This window comes from Pipistrellus kuhlii, unplaced genomic scaffold, assembly GCF_014108245.1.
Source record: "Pipistrellus kuhlii isolate mPipKuh1 unplaced genomic scaffold, mPipKuh1.p scaffold_m20_p_14, whole genome shotgun sequence".
Lineage (NCBI taxonomy): Eukaryota > Metazoa > Chordata > Mammalia > Chiroptera > Vespertilionidae > Pipistrellus > Pipistrellus kuhlii.
Window position 1 is genome coordinate 3,067,822 of NW_023425449.1, and position 17,198 is coordinate 3,085,019.

Here is a 17,198-nt window from a genome sequence, read left to right on the forward strand (position 1 = left end):
GCCAGTTTTGCCTGGATGCACTCCATCTGTGCCATCTTCAGCGTGAATCATTTCAGTTCATTTTGATGTCTTGACAGTTCAGAGGCAGGGAATGTGCACTGATATTCACAAATAACTAAATGGCACTCCTAAGACTGAGGAAATGAGTCGATTAAAACGGTCACAAGCTCTCAAGAGTTTACACGTACACTTAACTCTAGAAATTGAGGGCCATCTGTGCCACTCAGAGACATGTGTGTGCCTAGAAGAGACAGAGACTGGTCTGGCTGGGCCTGTCTCTGCCAAAACACCCCATCAGCTTCACGGAAAGCCCAGACCATCTGAGTGTTTGCCCATCACACGGAAAACAGACTAATGCTCCACTGGGGCTTTGCCAGCTGAATTGGGCAAATGTTCTGGCTTCTATTGATTCATAATGTGAGCTTCGAAATATTTGTAATGACATCGGTATGCTGTGACATAATCTGTGCAATATACATAGCAGATGTTCAGATAGTTTCCTTCTCATTTATTCATTCATCCAATAAGGATTAATTGAGCATACTTTACATGCCAACTGCTAGTAGCAATAACAGGAAGGACAGAGAGAAGAAACACTGCAGAGGTAAAGTCAACCAGTCGTTTATATGTTTCAAGAAGAGAGAAATCATGCTTCACTTATCACTGTTTAGCCCAACATCTGGGAGGTAACAGGGCTTGATGATAATTTGTTGAATGAATGAATGAATGAATGAATGAAATGATGGATGTGGGTGGTAATAGAAAGGAGCCAGTTAAATTCAACTTCTAGGTATTTTGCTTAGATTTGGGGTAGACAGTGGAAATGCCCACAGAAATAAGCACTATTGGGATGGAAGGAGATTGGATGGGAAACCCTAGTAGTTCCCAATGGGGCATGTTGAGCTTGAGAAGGCTGGTGAAGGCTTCGTGGAGGTATATCCAGAAGCTATTAAACACTCACTCTGGAGCTCAGGCATAAAGGAACTGTGCAAGGGATGTGAACACGGCCGTTCTCAGAACCCGAGGACTAGTCGAAGCCGTGGAGTGAGGGGGATCACAATGGGGAACATGTGAAGTAAAACCATAGGAAGTCACAGGGTAGACCTCAAGGGGCACCTGATGGGAAGCGACAGAGAGTAGTGACCCCAGGACAGAGACAAACAGGAAGGAAAGTGATGAGAAGAGAATTAGGAGATGTGGTGTCCTGGGAGCCCAGAGAGCAGAGAGCTAGGTCTGAGATGGAAGGCGTAATCACCAATGGCCAGTGGAGCCAAGGGGCTAAGACGGGGGAAACTGCCCATTGGAATTGCATGGAAGAACATGACTGGCAAGAGGCAGATTTGATGAGCTGGTGAAGTCAGATTGCCACAGGTGGTAGATAAGAGAGGGTTCTGCATTTCCCAGGAGAACCCTGACTCCACCCGTCTCCTCCCCACCGCCCCTCTAAGGAGTCTGTCAGTGCTTTGGAGCAGCAGCTATTGCACTAAGAATTATTTCTGGTCCCATAGGTGAGTCCTCCAGTCCCGCTCTAAGCTTGAAGGTCCTCCCTTGGTTTTGATGTCATGCTTCTTCCCTGCCCCTTATCTGTGTCCATTTGGGTTAAATTGCTGGTTCAACACAGCCTGAGGTTGGTGTCCAGGTTGCTCTTGGAAGCCTGCAGCACTGGTGGTTTGCATCCCCGAATGCTGACGTGACAATTGTTTGCCACTGATTTGACATCTTGGCTCACTTGCCAGTGGGGCTGCCTATGCTCAGAGCCTCAAAGTGGAATGAGAGTAAGGAAACTAGAAGTCAAGAAGTATATGATCACAGGTGGACTATTAACGTTCAATGTATGGATGTAGAAGTGGGTAGTTGAAGTAAATTCAAGTGTTCTTAAAAAAAAAAAACACTTTTATTATTTATTTTTTTAATATATTTTTATTGAGTTCAGGAAAGAAGGGAGAGGGAGAGAGAGAAACATCAATGATGAGAGGGAATCACTGACTGGCTGCCTCCTGCACTCCCCCTACTGGGGATCAAGCCCACAACCCAGGCATATGCCCTTGACGGAATCAAACCTGGGACCCTTCCATCCTCGGGCCAACGTTCTATCCACTGACCCAAACCGGCTTGGGTGAAATTATACCTGTTTTTGTCAGAGCAGCAAAAACTATATTTTCTGGTGTGCCTTACAATTTCAGTGATAAGTGTATGTGCCATGAGATGAGAAAGGTTGAAAATCGCTGGGCTAGAGCATAGTGAGCAAGAAAGAAAGGGGTCAGAGGTGAAGTTAAAGGATGAGGAGCTTGCTCCTGCCAGCTCCACATGGGAGTTCCTTTGAAGGGAAGTGATATAAAGGTTTCCAGCAGGGCACAGCTATGACCTGATTTAGATTTTTTAAGACATCACTTTGGCTGTCTTGTGGGGAATGGACAAATGGCATCTTAGACTGATGGTTCCCAAGAGGATACAAAGGGTAAAGCTTTCTGCTACCATGAGATATTAATCCTTCTTACATGACTTCTGTAACAAGTGATATGCCAAGAACATGGAGCCACCCTTCAGAAGTGAAGCCCCTATCGGAGTCTAGGTCTGTCTCTCATATCCTATGAGGTCCCTGCCATCGTCTCATCCATCCCTTGCACACTTATCACAATCAGACATTCGCCTGTTACCCCTCCAGGCCTTGTAAAAGAATCACCTGGAGAAAAGCACACATTTGATACTTCCGTTGTTTATGTTAGTCATTTCTACAAAGTAGAATGCCCTTGGTTGTTACCATTATCATAAAGCTAATATGTGCACCATCAATATTTTTAAATTTCTTTTTACTTTATTATTTTTACTGATTTCAGAGAAAAAGGGAGAGGGAGAGACAGAAACATCAATGATGAGAGAGAATCATCGATCCGCTGCCTCCTGCACTGAATGCCCCACACTAGGGATCGAGCCCACAATCCAGGCATGTGCCCTAACCGGGAACTGAACTGTGACCTCCTCGTTGATAGGTCAACACTAAACCACTGAGCTGGTTGGGCTGCACCATCAACATTGAAAACATAGTTGGAATTTCTATATTCCTCACAACAAACCAGGAAGCACATGTGCTTCTTTGCCATGAGGATAGACAGATGTCCACAGTGTCACTAACAGTAGAAGCAGAGCTTTTGGGGCCAGCCACCATGGCGGGTGTGTTGCTCACATCCTTCCCATTTCGTTTTCATACCAACCTGACAGTGTGATGCGCCTGCTTTCCAAGTGAGGTGGGGCCATGATCATGTTCTTTTATTGAATCATATTGATCCTTGGGCTTCGGTTTCTTTCATTCTGTATCTGTCCCTAAAGGGTGGGAAGCAAACTGAGTGGCTGTGCCCTTTCCAGTGCCTAGAGATGCCCACGAGAAAAAGAACTCCTAAATTGCAACTTGTTTGACTTACATTGTTCAACTTGGGCAAGTCTCTCTCCCATGATGTTCATTCGTTCCCTCATTCACTAGGTCATTCACTTATCAACCACTACTTAGTGACTGCAGTCTGTGGACACTGCCCGGTGTCAGGGATGGAGAGCTGAAGGGAGGGAAGCTGTTGAGGAGCCCATGGTGCGGAGGAATCACTAACACGGCCACAGGGCAATGTGAACTTGCTGTCACTATAGCAGAAGAGTGTATGGCGGTGGGAAACTGACCCAAGGGGATGGGGAAGACCTTCCCAAGGAAGCGACTGTTCAGCTGAGCTCTACAGTCAATCAAGGAGTTTGGGCCAAAGACGAGGGCACCAGACCCAAGTGTGTGGGGAGAAGCAAGGAGACCATCTTCACCTGGTTTCTACTGCTCAAGCCCAAACCACAGGCTTCTCTTTCCCCACAGAGAACTCCTACTCCTAAAAACACCCTCCATAGCGGACACTGGTCTTAAAGAAAAAGCTGTGTTTTCAGAGGTTAGAGCTTCCGTGATGAGCCGCCCAATATCTAATTGTCTGTGTTCAGTCGTGGTACGCAGGCGGTCACAGGCAGATTTTTCTCTGTAGGCAGCTTATTTCGAGCCATTTGAACATCAGCTTCAGCTCTGATGCTCACAGGATAAGACATTGTGCGGGCTTTGGGGGAGAGAGCATGAAGAGCTGGGACATTTCCCGCCATGAATCCGCACTCTTCCAGGAACTGGGCTTTTTCTGACAACAAAGCCCCCAGGCTGTCCTGCACCAGCTCAGGGATAATGGCTGAGTTCCGCCAGGGAGAGTGATTAGAGGGGCCTGGTTTTCCACTCTCTTCAGAAAGGCAAGTGCATCTGAAGCCTTCCTGGGAGCGTTGAGTGGATTACACAGGCAATTTGATCCGTTAACTTTGAGTGATCATCCTTTCTTTCTCTGACGTGACAGGGGTAGACGAAGTTGAGGAAAACGATGGTAGAGATGAGTTTGTGGCTCGTGTAGAATTGCTCTGTGGGGGTGGCAATGAGCAGGCAAGCGTATGACATGAAGCCTGTGGTCACCTGATGGCTAAGAACTGCCACAAACTCTTCTTGACCTGGTTTGGGGAGTCAGAAAACAGTGGCCTGATAAAACAGAACCCATGATGAGTGCAAATTATTTTGAACATGTGAAGGTGAACACATGACATTTTGAACATGTGAATGTGACCTTATGGTATTTTAAACATGTGAAGACAGGTAGAAAGAAAAAGAGCAAGAAATCTGTAAATTTTTTTCTGACTTCTTTATTTCCCAGATTTAAAGAAAAAAAGGAACTGGATTTGTTTTATTGATCTTGGTGCTAGTTTTGCCAATGACAGGATTAAAGATTCTTTGTTATAAAATTTAATTAGCTGCATCGGGATTTTCTCCTCTTTTCTCCACCAAGAATGCCTTTTGTTGTTCTGACCTTGTGCAGTACACATGTGGAAAGGTTTTTCTTTACAAATATTAGTGCATGTAGTATGGCTGACTGTATCCCCGTTTATTAAAGTGATTTGGCACATGAGTCATGGCTGACCATGGCTCTGGCTCAGAGCTGGCAAGGAGTGGTAGCACCCCATGGGGACTGAATTCCAGCCCAGAGCAAAGGCGCTTGGCATTTTTGCTGGCTGACCAGCCTCCGCTTTGGCTGTGTTGGCATGCACTTCTTTCTGCCTCAAACAGGGAGCACAGCGGTAATTCCTCAAGCTTGGGTGGGACTTTCTCAAAGGTCCTCCCCTAGCTCTGGGATCTCCAAACGACTTCTGTGGATTGTAGGTTGTGAACCTCTAGATTCAATCGCATCTGTCCCACTCTGTGACTCTTAGGTCACCTTTAATGGCCTAAAAAACTTCTTCGCACTGTGAGATGGTAAGGGCTTTGTGTACATCACAGCACCATGGGGGTAGCACCCACCAGGAGTGCATATCCTGGGAGGAGGCAAACACGGGGCTGCTCTTAGGTGGTAAACTCAGATGCAAACACTGGGGATCATCAACGCCTGGAAAAGCTCATTAATGAGGCAATTCCAACAGACAGGTGTGGGCAGAAAATCAGGATAAGAGAAAGAAGCCCCAAAGACATAACAGTTTGGCCCTGATCTGAGTAATTTCTTCTCTTCCCTCTGTTTTGTCCTGCATTAACTGGAGATGAGTGAGAGAGGCTGGATTCTTGAAGGTCGGTAAGGTGTAACTCATTGGAACAAAATTAAGGGGAGCATCGATAACTAAATTTAAGAAGCAAATTTGTATAATAGGAGTCTGGAAAAAACTCAGACCTACAGCCTTAAAACAAGAAACCTGAGCAATTTATCAGCAACTTGCAATATACTATGGCAGGTTTTCGGATCATGTCCTTTTGCTATCACACTGATGAGATGCCGTAGGAACTTAACTCTCATTCATATTCATTAGCCTTTGGTAAAAGTGGTTTTGGTTATATGTCCTTTTGCGTAGTTCCAAGAACCTATTGGCAGCATTGAGGGAGGACTTACTATATTCGTCTCATAATCCTAAATGTAAAGAGCTACGTCAGAATCTTTAAAGAGATGAAAGTTTAGGTAATTATTATATTTCCATTTTATCCAAATTTCTGTTATGAAAACACACATGCACAGACACACACAAACTCACAATTTCATTTTCCCCAGGGCACTGACATTTCTGAAAAATCTACATCTTTAATGTTCACAAGTCCTGATATATGAGCTGAATTATTCATGCTGACACACGAGGTCATTAGGTCCGTGGGAAAGTAGTCCCCTCTCCAGACAATGAGATTGCTGCCCAGCCATTGCAGTGCTATGAGTATTTTGATTCCCACTTCTTGGGTGGCATTCATGTGTCAGTCCCTCTGTGCCCAGCTCCTGAGCCACATCTGGGCAGAAATCCTGCCTCCATCCTTAGGACCGCCTCATCCCTCTCTCATAATCCCCAAACTCTGAGATGAGGTCAGTGCTAGAGTTAGCATATCTGTTGCACACATGACTAGGGATGTGATATTTTGAAAGCTAAAAATTCAATTGGCAGCTTGCCTCAAGTCACGTGGCTTGAGAGTGGCCACATGACTCAATGGAAGTGCAAGTTCTGTTTGGGCCAATTCTGCGGAAGTTTAATAGCTCCTTTTGATTAAAAATGGCCCAGGTGTATCATGAGTCAGGCACAATTACATTCTAAACTGAGATTAGCATCTTTCTGAGGAACTCGAAGGACCTTATCAGAGTAAGGAATCCTGAAATCGCTACGGGAAATGTCAAACGAGCTTTCCCAGGAATATGTGACCTACGATTGCTGAAGTGTTTTTGACTTACAAGACTGGGTTTCTAGAAAGGGCACCTTCAGCCTGAAATCTTACTGGGAAGAACTGATTTGCTTACACAAACTGACTAAGGAATACCATAGGTTTGGCCATCCACAGTGATAGGACCTGTGGGAAAAGTAGGCGTTCATTGTATACTTAGGTAGAAGACAATTCCCAAGAAAAGTCTTCTGGTCATAAACCAAATGATGAGCTTTAAGATGGTTCATGACTCCTCCCATCCCATTCCAATGAAGTGTATAAAGGGATATCCTACCTAGAACCTCCGATGATAATTTTCATGAGAACCCCAGCCTCTCAGGTAAGACCCTATCTACGTTCAGAACTTGGGTTTGGAAGGGACACTGGTCCTGTCTTGAGCACCTGTGAGTGAAGAAAAATTTCCTGAAATGCCTGAGGAGGGCACGGGTCTCTGTGAGGACCAGTCTCAGGCTGCAATGTCTTTCTCTGAAGAGACTCATAGGAGAGGCCTGCTCAGGTACAAACCGTGATATATCCCCATGTTGACCAATCGGACCTCCCAACTATCTGAAAGCACCAGCTAAAGTAAAGAAGTAAATGTACATGTCTATTATTGTACATAAATGTAATATATGCTTCAATTACACACTGAAACATGCATTTCCCATTTCCTTCCATTTCATCCATTTGTTTTTCCGATTATCTGAGCTATTGCTTTAAGTTGCTTATGTGAATAAACCCTCTCAACCTTTTTGAGGCCCATTTATGATTGGAATCATATTGGAAAGCTCTTGCCAATTTTTAACTTGATCCCAACTTGCTCACATTGGCATTGTAAATCTTCAAAAGAGAAAGCCATAATCCATCAAGAACAGCTTATTGCAGTATATAACTTCAGATAGACAAATAAGACATGCTACACATTTTCTCTGTACTGCTTACAAATGAGTCGCTGTGAAGATCCCGGCCTGTGAATTTCAATGGCAGCAGCATTATTCCACTTAAGGGGAACACATGGTCAAATATTAGCGACCATTACTAATGGAGGGAGGGAGATCACAGGCAATCTCAAGCCAAGGTTACCTCCAAAGCCATTTATGCTTTGCAGCAGTGCATTGGAGGGTAAATGAAAGCTTAAGGTTACCCTTCCTGATTCTAATTTGACTTCTCGAGTTGAGATTGGTCTTCCCTTGAGCATACACATATGTCCTGAAGGTACGAGATACCAAACAGCAGGCATAATTGTCCCATGTAACTGAGAAAGCAAATGACCAGAAAAGGGACCACTGAGCACTCAGTGCATATAATACGAGTGACATAACTGCAAGGAATAAAAATAATTGCTTGCATGAGAATTATCCACCTCAGCGTCATTGACAAGTTGATGTAAGGGCTCCATTCTGGCTCTAAATTATCACCTGGTGGCAATGATGGGGAAAAGGTTTTTCTCTCCTTTGAAAGAGCCACACAGACAGACAACACGGTCCCACCACTTGTTAGGAGGGCATCTTGGCATCTCGTAGCCAGAATGTATGCCCAAAGGCAGCATCTTTCCCACCTCCTCTCAGCACAGAGAACTAAAAGTTGTCATTTTCTGCACCTTTTATAAAGGATTTCCCCCCAAGAAGCCGATGGGAGAGGCACCACATGGTGGAGATCCATCCCCTTTGCCTTCTGAGAGGCTGTTTTAATGCAGCTAATCCCGGGGGCCGAGCCCTCTGGCCCTGCATGGATCCTGCTGTTCAATTTTCTGGAACACTGGTCCCTGTTTCCTTCTCCATTTAACTATCTCTTCCCCCGTGGTAGCCTTCCTGGTACTCAGAGCTGAGACTCACTGCTCAGTGCCCGAGGGGCATATGCTTCCCTTTCTCATGTTGGCACGTGCCACTCTGTCTGGGGCTGGAGAAGAGGGTTCCAGTGAATTCTACCAGTGAGGAAGCCCTGCTGCGGAGTGCCTTAGAGACCGGGGCATTGGGTGACACGGGCTGTCTCCAGGAAGGTTAAAATAAAGAATCTGACAGCCCACAGGAAGGATCCTACGGACAGGCTACAAGGTCCCTGAGGTCACAGTCCCCAACTCTGGCTCAAGTCAGAGGATAAGACCCTTGTCTCTCGGATACAGGAAGGTCTGGGCCTCCGAGGTGCTGTCAGCTCTCATGGGCTGCCTGCCAGTGAGCCCGTCACTGTAGCTCAGGCTAGTCTGTGGTCCTGCGCACTGCCACGCTGAGAGGCTGGCCTAGAAAAGCAGGAGTGGTGAGTATAGCCCGAGGCGGGGAGTTCTCACTGCCCCACTCTGCAGAGGCACCGCATCTTCTGCAGAGACGAGCACCGCATTTCCTCTAGCCCTTCAGCTCCAGTCCCCCCCGTTTTGGTCAAAGAAGCTGTCTTACGTTGGAGCTGTAAGCGAGCGTTGCATTTGGCTACATCCAGCCAGTGGGTCTTGTCCCCTGCACTGAATTACCGACCGACAGGAGCCTCCCTGCCAGACCTGGTGTGTCTTCATAAACTAACGCTACTTCTGCATCCAACTAGCCTTACCCAGGGGCCAAAGAGGTGGTCGTGCCTTTCACGCCTCCTGCTGTTCAATCCTGTGAACTGGAGGGGCTGCAAATGCTTGCATTTTTTTTTAATTTTTTGCCTAAAATAAATTAAACACATATATCTATATGGGGATATAGATATATAACGGTCTATGGGGGAAAACATTTGTGCAGCATAAAAATCTAACAGTCATTATCAAGTTCAAGGTGCAGATCTTGACACATCCGGCTGGCTGTCCATGAGGGGAATGCTTAAAAAAAAAAAAAAAAATGCAAGCCATGGGTTCCTATCTCTCCACCCCCATGAAGGGAAAGACCACACGGAAATGTGGACTCTACTTGGTTGGAGATGATCATTTCTGTGGGCTTTCGGACTTATTTTACTTTCTGTCACTGGCACTGGTTCTCTTCCTCTCGGACCAGAGAGGTGCCTGGTTGGAGAAAAGGTCTCTTTTAACATTTGCAAGCCAACAGCTCTCCCAGGTACCTGCACCGCAGGGATTCAGTGCACCTACTGGGAGGAGAGGGGCGCGTCCCTCCTGATGTACTAACTGGCCAGGTTGTGTTCCTCTAAACCGAATGCTAACTTACCGACTTCTGTAGGTTTCACTGAATACGGCTGCATGGAATGCTATTACTGTTTGCAATGCGACCTGATTAAAAAAAAAAAAAAACCAACATTGCATTTCTCTTTTAATCCGAAGGGGACTAGCAGGCTTATTTGTGTTTGCATGTGCTTTCCCCCTAGACTCTGGCTGCCCTAACAAGAAATTCAATAAATCTACTTCCAAACCATCTTGCACAAGCTTTGCATGTCCAGTCGGGGCCTGAGGAAATTAACAAGCGAATAGAACATACCATCGACTTGCGGAGTGGCGATAAATTGAGAAGAGAGCATATCAAGCCATTCTCACTGATGTTTAAAGACTCCAGCCTGGAGCACAAGGTAGAGCTGGGTGTGTGCTGGCCGCGGCTCTTTCTCTGAAGTTCACTGTCGTACGTGTTCGTGGGGCCGGAGAGAGGGCCGGGGGCCGCGGCCTTGGTCGGTGTGTCTGGTTTGTCTGTGTGGTGTGGTTTGGTGCTGTCTTTTCTTTTCCTGTTTGAAGATCATGAGCAGACTGAAGGCCATGGAAGGAGATGCCATTTAGATCAGGAAGGGAAAGATAAGGGGAGGAACAAGGAGCTCTGACCCGGGGAGCCTCGCAGGCCTGCCTTTCACGTGGACATCCTTAGCTCAGGTGACATGGGCACTCCCTTGCCTCCGCTTTCAGGTTAATTCTCATGGGTAGCAGCCACTGGAACATTATGCGTGAAGGCACCGAATGACTTCATGCAAGCATTACCGTCTTCCTTAGATTACAGGAGACACGCGTTCTCCCAGTTGTCCGCTGGTCCCCGATATGGACATACTAGAGAGAAGAGGAGCTATGAATTCAGAGTTGGATTCGAAGGCCACCTCTGCTACTTTGCTGTGTGGCCTTGGAAAAGTGGGGCAGCCTCTCTGAGCATGAGCTGCACAGTGGGCTAAAGAGCGTGCCTCCCTCACAGGTTGGTATGGAAGGTTCAAAGCAATGCCTGGAGTAGGTGAAGTGTCCAAAAATGGCAGCCATCACCACAGTGGGAGTGACTGCCTCTGTGGCCCTGCTCTCTCCCCAGACGGTAAAGCGCTGTGCAGAGGTGGGTGCGGCCCCTGCTTCACTGGGTGCACTGTGCCTTGGCGGAGGCTGCCGGCCTTCCCTGCCTGAGCACAGGAGGTCTGGTGCCTGCGGAAGCCTCTGGCAACACCAGCAGGGAATCTGCAGGCAAATTTCAGGGTTTTGATCTGACCCCCTCAAAGCTCCAGGGGGCGAGCTTTACGGGCTTGCCCAGCTGCCTGGGTGACCGCATTCCTCAGTGTGGGAAATTCCGTGCCCATGCACGTTCCGTACCCATGCACCATTCCCAGCGAGTGTCTGAGGACCAACTCAGGCTGCAAACTCCAAAATGAATATCTCCACCTGCGGCTGGCAATCGGAAACGTATTGTGTCTGTGTACCGACCAAACAAAAGGAGAGGGAGCGTTTTGCTTTGCTCTGCCTCCCCTCTGCCAACTGCCAGGCGGACTTTGCTGATTTGTAATATAATTGGGGGCTTAAGGGCCAAATTAAATGCATTGTCTCCCCTGGTTGCTGCACTGAAGGAGCTAGGAAGAGCAGGGTGGTCGTGCAGAGAATCTTTTCAATTAGCCCATGTACACGCCGGTGTCCAGAGCTGCACAGAACCCTTGTATTCATTCCTGTGAAAGATATACTTGATTCACTAGTGACCTGACCTCTGCAAACAGAATTTCTAGATTTTCTTTTATTAAATAGCATCTGCAGGGACCTAGTGCTGGAGCAGGAATGGACCGGGGGGCGGGGGGGGGGGGGGGGGGGAGGCACGGGGTGTCTGAGGGTGACTTCTGTGACAGGGAGATTCTTCCAGGAGCAGCAAAGGGCAGGAATGCCCACCACAGTCCGGCCTGTGCCAGGTAGCGGGTGGTCTGCATTGCATGGGGTCCCTGAGGGGAAGACAATGATAATGTTCATCTCCCCCCCCCCCCATCTCACAGAGATACCCCTCTCTGATGCTTGCTCGGGGATCCTCTCTAGGGCTGCATTACACCTGAGAGGGGATATATATGAAGTAACCATCACTGGGTGTTTCTCAAATACCATATACTCGTCTAAGCTGTTGGCACTAATAGACCAGCAATGAAGAGTATGCGGCAGAAGATACTAGGAGCCTCATTTTCTCCTTGATGAAATAGAGAGGCAGGGAAATGACCAAGAAATGCCCAAACTCGACCTGTCAGAACTTAAGGCCACAGTGACCCCCAAACCAGTGTCTCCTCTCCCTGGAGCCCCGGGGACTTGCCCTCCCCGTATAAGAAGACAGCCCTGGGTTAGGTTCATCCTCTCCTCTTCCAGCCTCGGATGGGGTGTGAGGCCTGGAGCAGCAGGGGCTGGAGGGCGGGATTGGATCAGAAAGGGTCGTGTGCCCTAACCAAACAGAGCAGGCCTTCCGAAGGCACAGGGTTCTGCGCCTCGTGTTTATATACGTCGGTTTACTGCGTCCTCAGAAAAACATTACCATCCCTCTTACAAAAGAGAAAACGAGCCTCGTAGAGGTCAAGTAGAGGTCACAGACCTCAGAACCCCACTGCCATTCTTAATGGACTCTGAGCTACCACCGCCTGGGAACTGTCCCACCTACTACACAGCACTAAGAAAGGAAATCGCCCAGCATGGGGAGTTCGGTGATTTATGTCCCTCACCCCCACCCGTACCCACATGTGCAGGAAAAAAACCTACCCAGCAGGTAAGGAAAGAGGGGAAACCCATATTCCTATACCCTAGAATTGGTTACATGGGGGAAAGGAGTTCTCCTAGAATTTCATGTCCAAAAGGCAATCTGCATAGGTTTGCTGCCTGAGTTCACACTCTGAATGTGGTCTTAAAAAGCACCTCAGGCAGAGAATGTATCCTGAAAGCAGTCCCTGGTGGACACTGCCCCCTGCCAACCAGCGGGAGCAATTGCAGGCCTCCCTGAAAGAACACAGAGATTTTAAGACTCCGCAGATGACAGTAAGACACGATCTGATTTCAGACAAGCTCAAATGTGAGGGCGGGTTAGGTATCTTAGAGTTAGCGAGATATATACAGTATCTGTGACACCAGAACCTTTAACCACTGCCCTATCCTGCTTTGGGGGAGCAAGTGTGCACCACAAAAGCATGTTTCCTGAAAGGAAAAGTGGAAATGGAAATGACCTCACCCTGGGGAGGTTTGTGGGGAGCAAAAGGCTTTACTGTTTCCACAATAAAAGGGAATGTAACTCAAGGTTATACAACTTTATGGTCTCGACAGTAAAAGGATTTATAAATAAACTCGCCAGCTTTATCAGTGAGATGTCACTCAGACCTTTCCTAACCACATGTGCTTATAGTGACTGGCACACCTGCCAGCAGCGGGTGCAGCAGCCTTTCGCGTACCACCTCCCCTCCCTCCCACCACCATGCTGCTTAAACACATGCTGGATGAATGGGGACTCACATCAGGGAGACTATTCCAGGAGACTATCTCCGGATATTATTTGAGAGAACTCTAAGCCAAAGCACCCAGGTCAGTTTTGATCTGATTCTAAGAAGCAGTGCCTCAGGAGAGAAGAGTATAAAGTTCCACATATTCCCTACCGTGTCATTTCAAAGTCACACTCTCACACATGCATGCATGCATGATACACATATACATGCATACATATACATACACATATGTAAATACATACATAAACCTCTATGAATACACATCCTACACCTATACACACATACCCATATTCATATATATACACATACACACGTGCACACATGCATGTGTGCACGCACATACATGTATACACACTCATACACATACATGCGAGTACACACATATATACATCTACACACACACACATACACACAGAGGCACCTTTTGAGTTACGCTTCAGAAAAGCACACTCACAACTCGGGCAGCTTAGCCACGTCTGAGCAGCACAGTTCCCCACTCCGCTCCCCAGGTCCCGCATCTATGAGCTGGCAGGGCTGAGCTCCCCGCCTTCAGCAGTCAGTGCTGTGAGCCTGTGAATTCCCTGTGACCACAGTGGCCACATGTTGTGATGTGCCTGAGACGGACCTGGCTTACACCCATTTTCTCAACATAACCTATAGCAGCACCGCCTTGCAAGCTCACAAATCACCCAGTGTGCGTGACAATTCATGTGGCCCAGGTCTCAGGCCTCGGCCAGATCAGAACTAGTGGTTCTCACCACCTGCACATCCCAGCCACCACACCAGGACTTTCTGGGTGGATGAGGGAGGGGACCTAATCCAGTCCTCCCAGATTTTCCAGAAGGATCCACCGCCCTCCTTCAGCATTGGGCCGAATATTTCTTAAGTGACCTTACAGAACTCAGGGGCAAACAAAAATTAGAACTATAGTAAAGAGATGCAGGAAACAAGACACACTTTTCAAACACTGTCTATCATATTGGACTTTTTTATTATATATGACTTCTTAGTAAAAAACGCATTTTTATTACTGAAAGCTTATACCAAACATTTAAGGCAAAATGATGAAAATGACATCTTGTGATCCTACAACCCAGGATGACTACCCACCGTTAGCATGCTGGCACTTGGCATGCTGGTCTTTCATGAGAGTGGTTCTGTGTACTTATCTTTGCTATTGGTTTTACTAAGTGGGTCCATTGTATACATATGCTTTGTACCATAGTGTGAAACATTCTTTTCTTGAGCTTTCCCCCACATTACTCCATTCCATGTTTTAAACATTTTGGGCTTTTATTTCCCCTCAATTTTTCATTATTATAATTTATAAACCTACATGGTGATGGCCATTGTCATACTGAAATCATACATCTATGCATAGTGATTTTCTTAGGATAAACTCCTAAAAATGAGGGCAAGAGAATGCACGTTTCTAAATACTCTATGTGCATTCTGAAATTGCCCCCTAAAATGTGACTGTTCTTTTAAAAAATCACCCACTTGATAAGAGACAAGCAGCATCTTCCTGTCATGTTTTAAAACCATTATTGAGGTTGATGCCTTTCTGTATATGTTTTTTTAAATATGTTTTTAAATATGTTTTTATTGATTTCAGAGAGAGGAAGGGGGATAGAAGCATCAGTGATGCTTCTCTGTACACCCCCTACTGGGGATCGAGCCCGCATCCTACACATGTGCCCTAATCATGAATCACACCATGACTTCCTGGTTCATGGGTCGACCAACACTCAACCACTAAGACACACCGGTTGGATGTATTTTTATTTTTATGTTTTGATATTTATATTTCTTCTTTTGTGATTTGCACATCTGCCTTAACTGCCATCTTTCACTGAGCTCACTCACCTCTGTCTTATTGATCTGCAAGTATTCTTTATATAGTGAAGAACTTAGCCCCAGAACACTTAGAAGAAGGTGATGTTTCTCAGTCTCTGGTCCTTATTTCTCTTCTAGGACAAGGCTCTGAATGAAGCTTAGGATGAGGGAGACCATTCATTATTATTACTTAAAACCAACCCCAAACCGTTAGTGCCTTAAGAGAGCTTAATATCATAGAAACATGTATTTGGAATGACTTCATTCAACTTAGTGTTGAATTATGTTATCCTGAGTCCCTGGCCACGTTTCTCTGTCCTGGGCTGCACGTTAGGACTTGGACTGGTCACTTCCTCCTGCCTTCTGAGGAGCCCGGGACTAGCTGTCACTCCCGTGGCCTCACCAGGCTTGGGGATTGGACCAGTCTAGGAAGGAGGAGTTTCTCCTGCCAAGGATGGGAGGTTTGGGGGACGGGGAGCTGGAAGAGTGGTGGGTTGGAAGCTTTATAAACTTCTGCTTGGGATTCTCCTAGTCAGTCAACCACCCTTCCATCCTCCCCCCCACATCCACACACACTACCACCCCATCCCCAAGACAGAGCACAGCATGAGGAAATATATTGCCATTAAGGTTCTTCTTTTGTCCCTGTGGTGAGATCCTTCCAGCCTCACACTCCTGGGGCCCTCTATCTCACACATGTTAGCATGTTTCTTTGTGAGTCTCTCAAACTGGAGGAAGTCCACGTTTGTGCAGAAACGAGGTTACTCAGAAAGAGGTATGCCGTGAGAGATTTCCTCCGCCACACCTGTCACTCATACAACCGCTCTGGTAACGACTCTGGCTAGACACTAGACACTAAGCTGGGGAAGACAGTCTATTTCAAAATGCGAAATTAGTCCCTCACACTTGTATTGCAATTATGCCTTTTACCCAAATGGTCTAATTTAAGGAGGCTCTAGTCATCGCCGCTCTACGGTAATGCGTGAATTCGCAATAGAACGAGGTTAACTTCCCTCATTCACTCATGAAAAATGAGCGGATTGTCCCTGTTGAGATTCTTCTTTAATTTAACAAACATATTAATTTATACTAATGAAAGACATGCTAGGAAATTATCTCTTGCAAACTAGATTTATCCAAGATGAAATGGATTCTCAAGTGAGTGGTTGATTTCCCCTATCATTGCAAATATGCAGGCAGGAGCTAACGGCTCATTTCTGAGAGATTTTACTGAGTGAAATGGGCATTAAGAAGGGTTAGACCAAGGCAACAAATACAATCCACTCCCATAAAATCCTGTAAGTGCACATGCACACTTAGACTAAAGTATGGCTGCAGCTGGCACCGTTAACGAGAGAACTGCTTTGACTAGAAGCATCCCACATCTTGTAAAGTGGTAAGTCCTCTGTATCTCATAGTGGAAGAGGAGAACCTAGGCGTGGAGGGTGATTTTCCTCCCCCACACCTAGTAAGACTTCCTGGGTTGTCTTAGACACAGAAGCACAGAAGACTAGAGACTCTGTCCATCACCTCTGCAGGTTGGCTTCCCTGGCCATCCCTCTGTGGGTAAAGAATCCAGATGGGCTTTTCCTTGTGTGATTGGATCTGTGTCCCTGGCTTCCTTGTGACAGATCCATGCACCCATCGATGCTCAAGGCTCTGATGTCACCTCAGAAGATGCCTTCCAAGAGCATCCACGGCCAACATCCCCTATCTTACTTCCTTGGAAGGAAACCCTGTTGTCAATCTGATCAAATCAAGTCAGAAACTTCTTCATAAACCACACCACTGATATATATCAAGATACACTACTGTGTGCCCGGTGAAGAAAATGGCCTGTTTTTTAAAATAGCAAGGTAGCAGCAGGTGGAGCAGCCAATGAGACCTCAAGCTGAGGATCAAACTCTCAGGATTCCCTACTTATAATCTGTAAAGTCCTAGTTGAATTACTGTATAATCCTAACCCTCAATTTCATTATCTGCAAAATGGGGATATGACACATAGGATCTCCCTCAAAGTGTTGTCATAATTAAATGAGGTCATTCATGT

At 46.5% G+C, this 17,198-nt stretch overlaps 1 protein-coding gene across 3 annotated transcripts in view; it reads left to right on the forward strand.

Moving 5' to 3' along the window:
* Positions 1-17,198, forward strand: part of ADCY8 (adenylate cyclase 8) — a 131,304-nt gene that overhangs the window by 77,373 nt on the left and 36,733 nt on the right. For 2 of the 3 annotated variants that reach the window (XM_036437545.2, XM_036437546.2), the window contains exon 8: positions 9,998-10,195. The exons of the other annotated variant lie outside the window; for it this stretch is intronic. In XM_036437545.2, the coding sequence (XP_036293438.1) occupies positions 9,998-10,195 (198 nt within the window). The remainder of the gene's footprint in view (positions 1-9,997; positions 10,196-17,198) is intronic. 3 annotated transcript variants of the gene reach the window in all.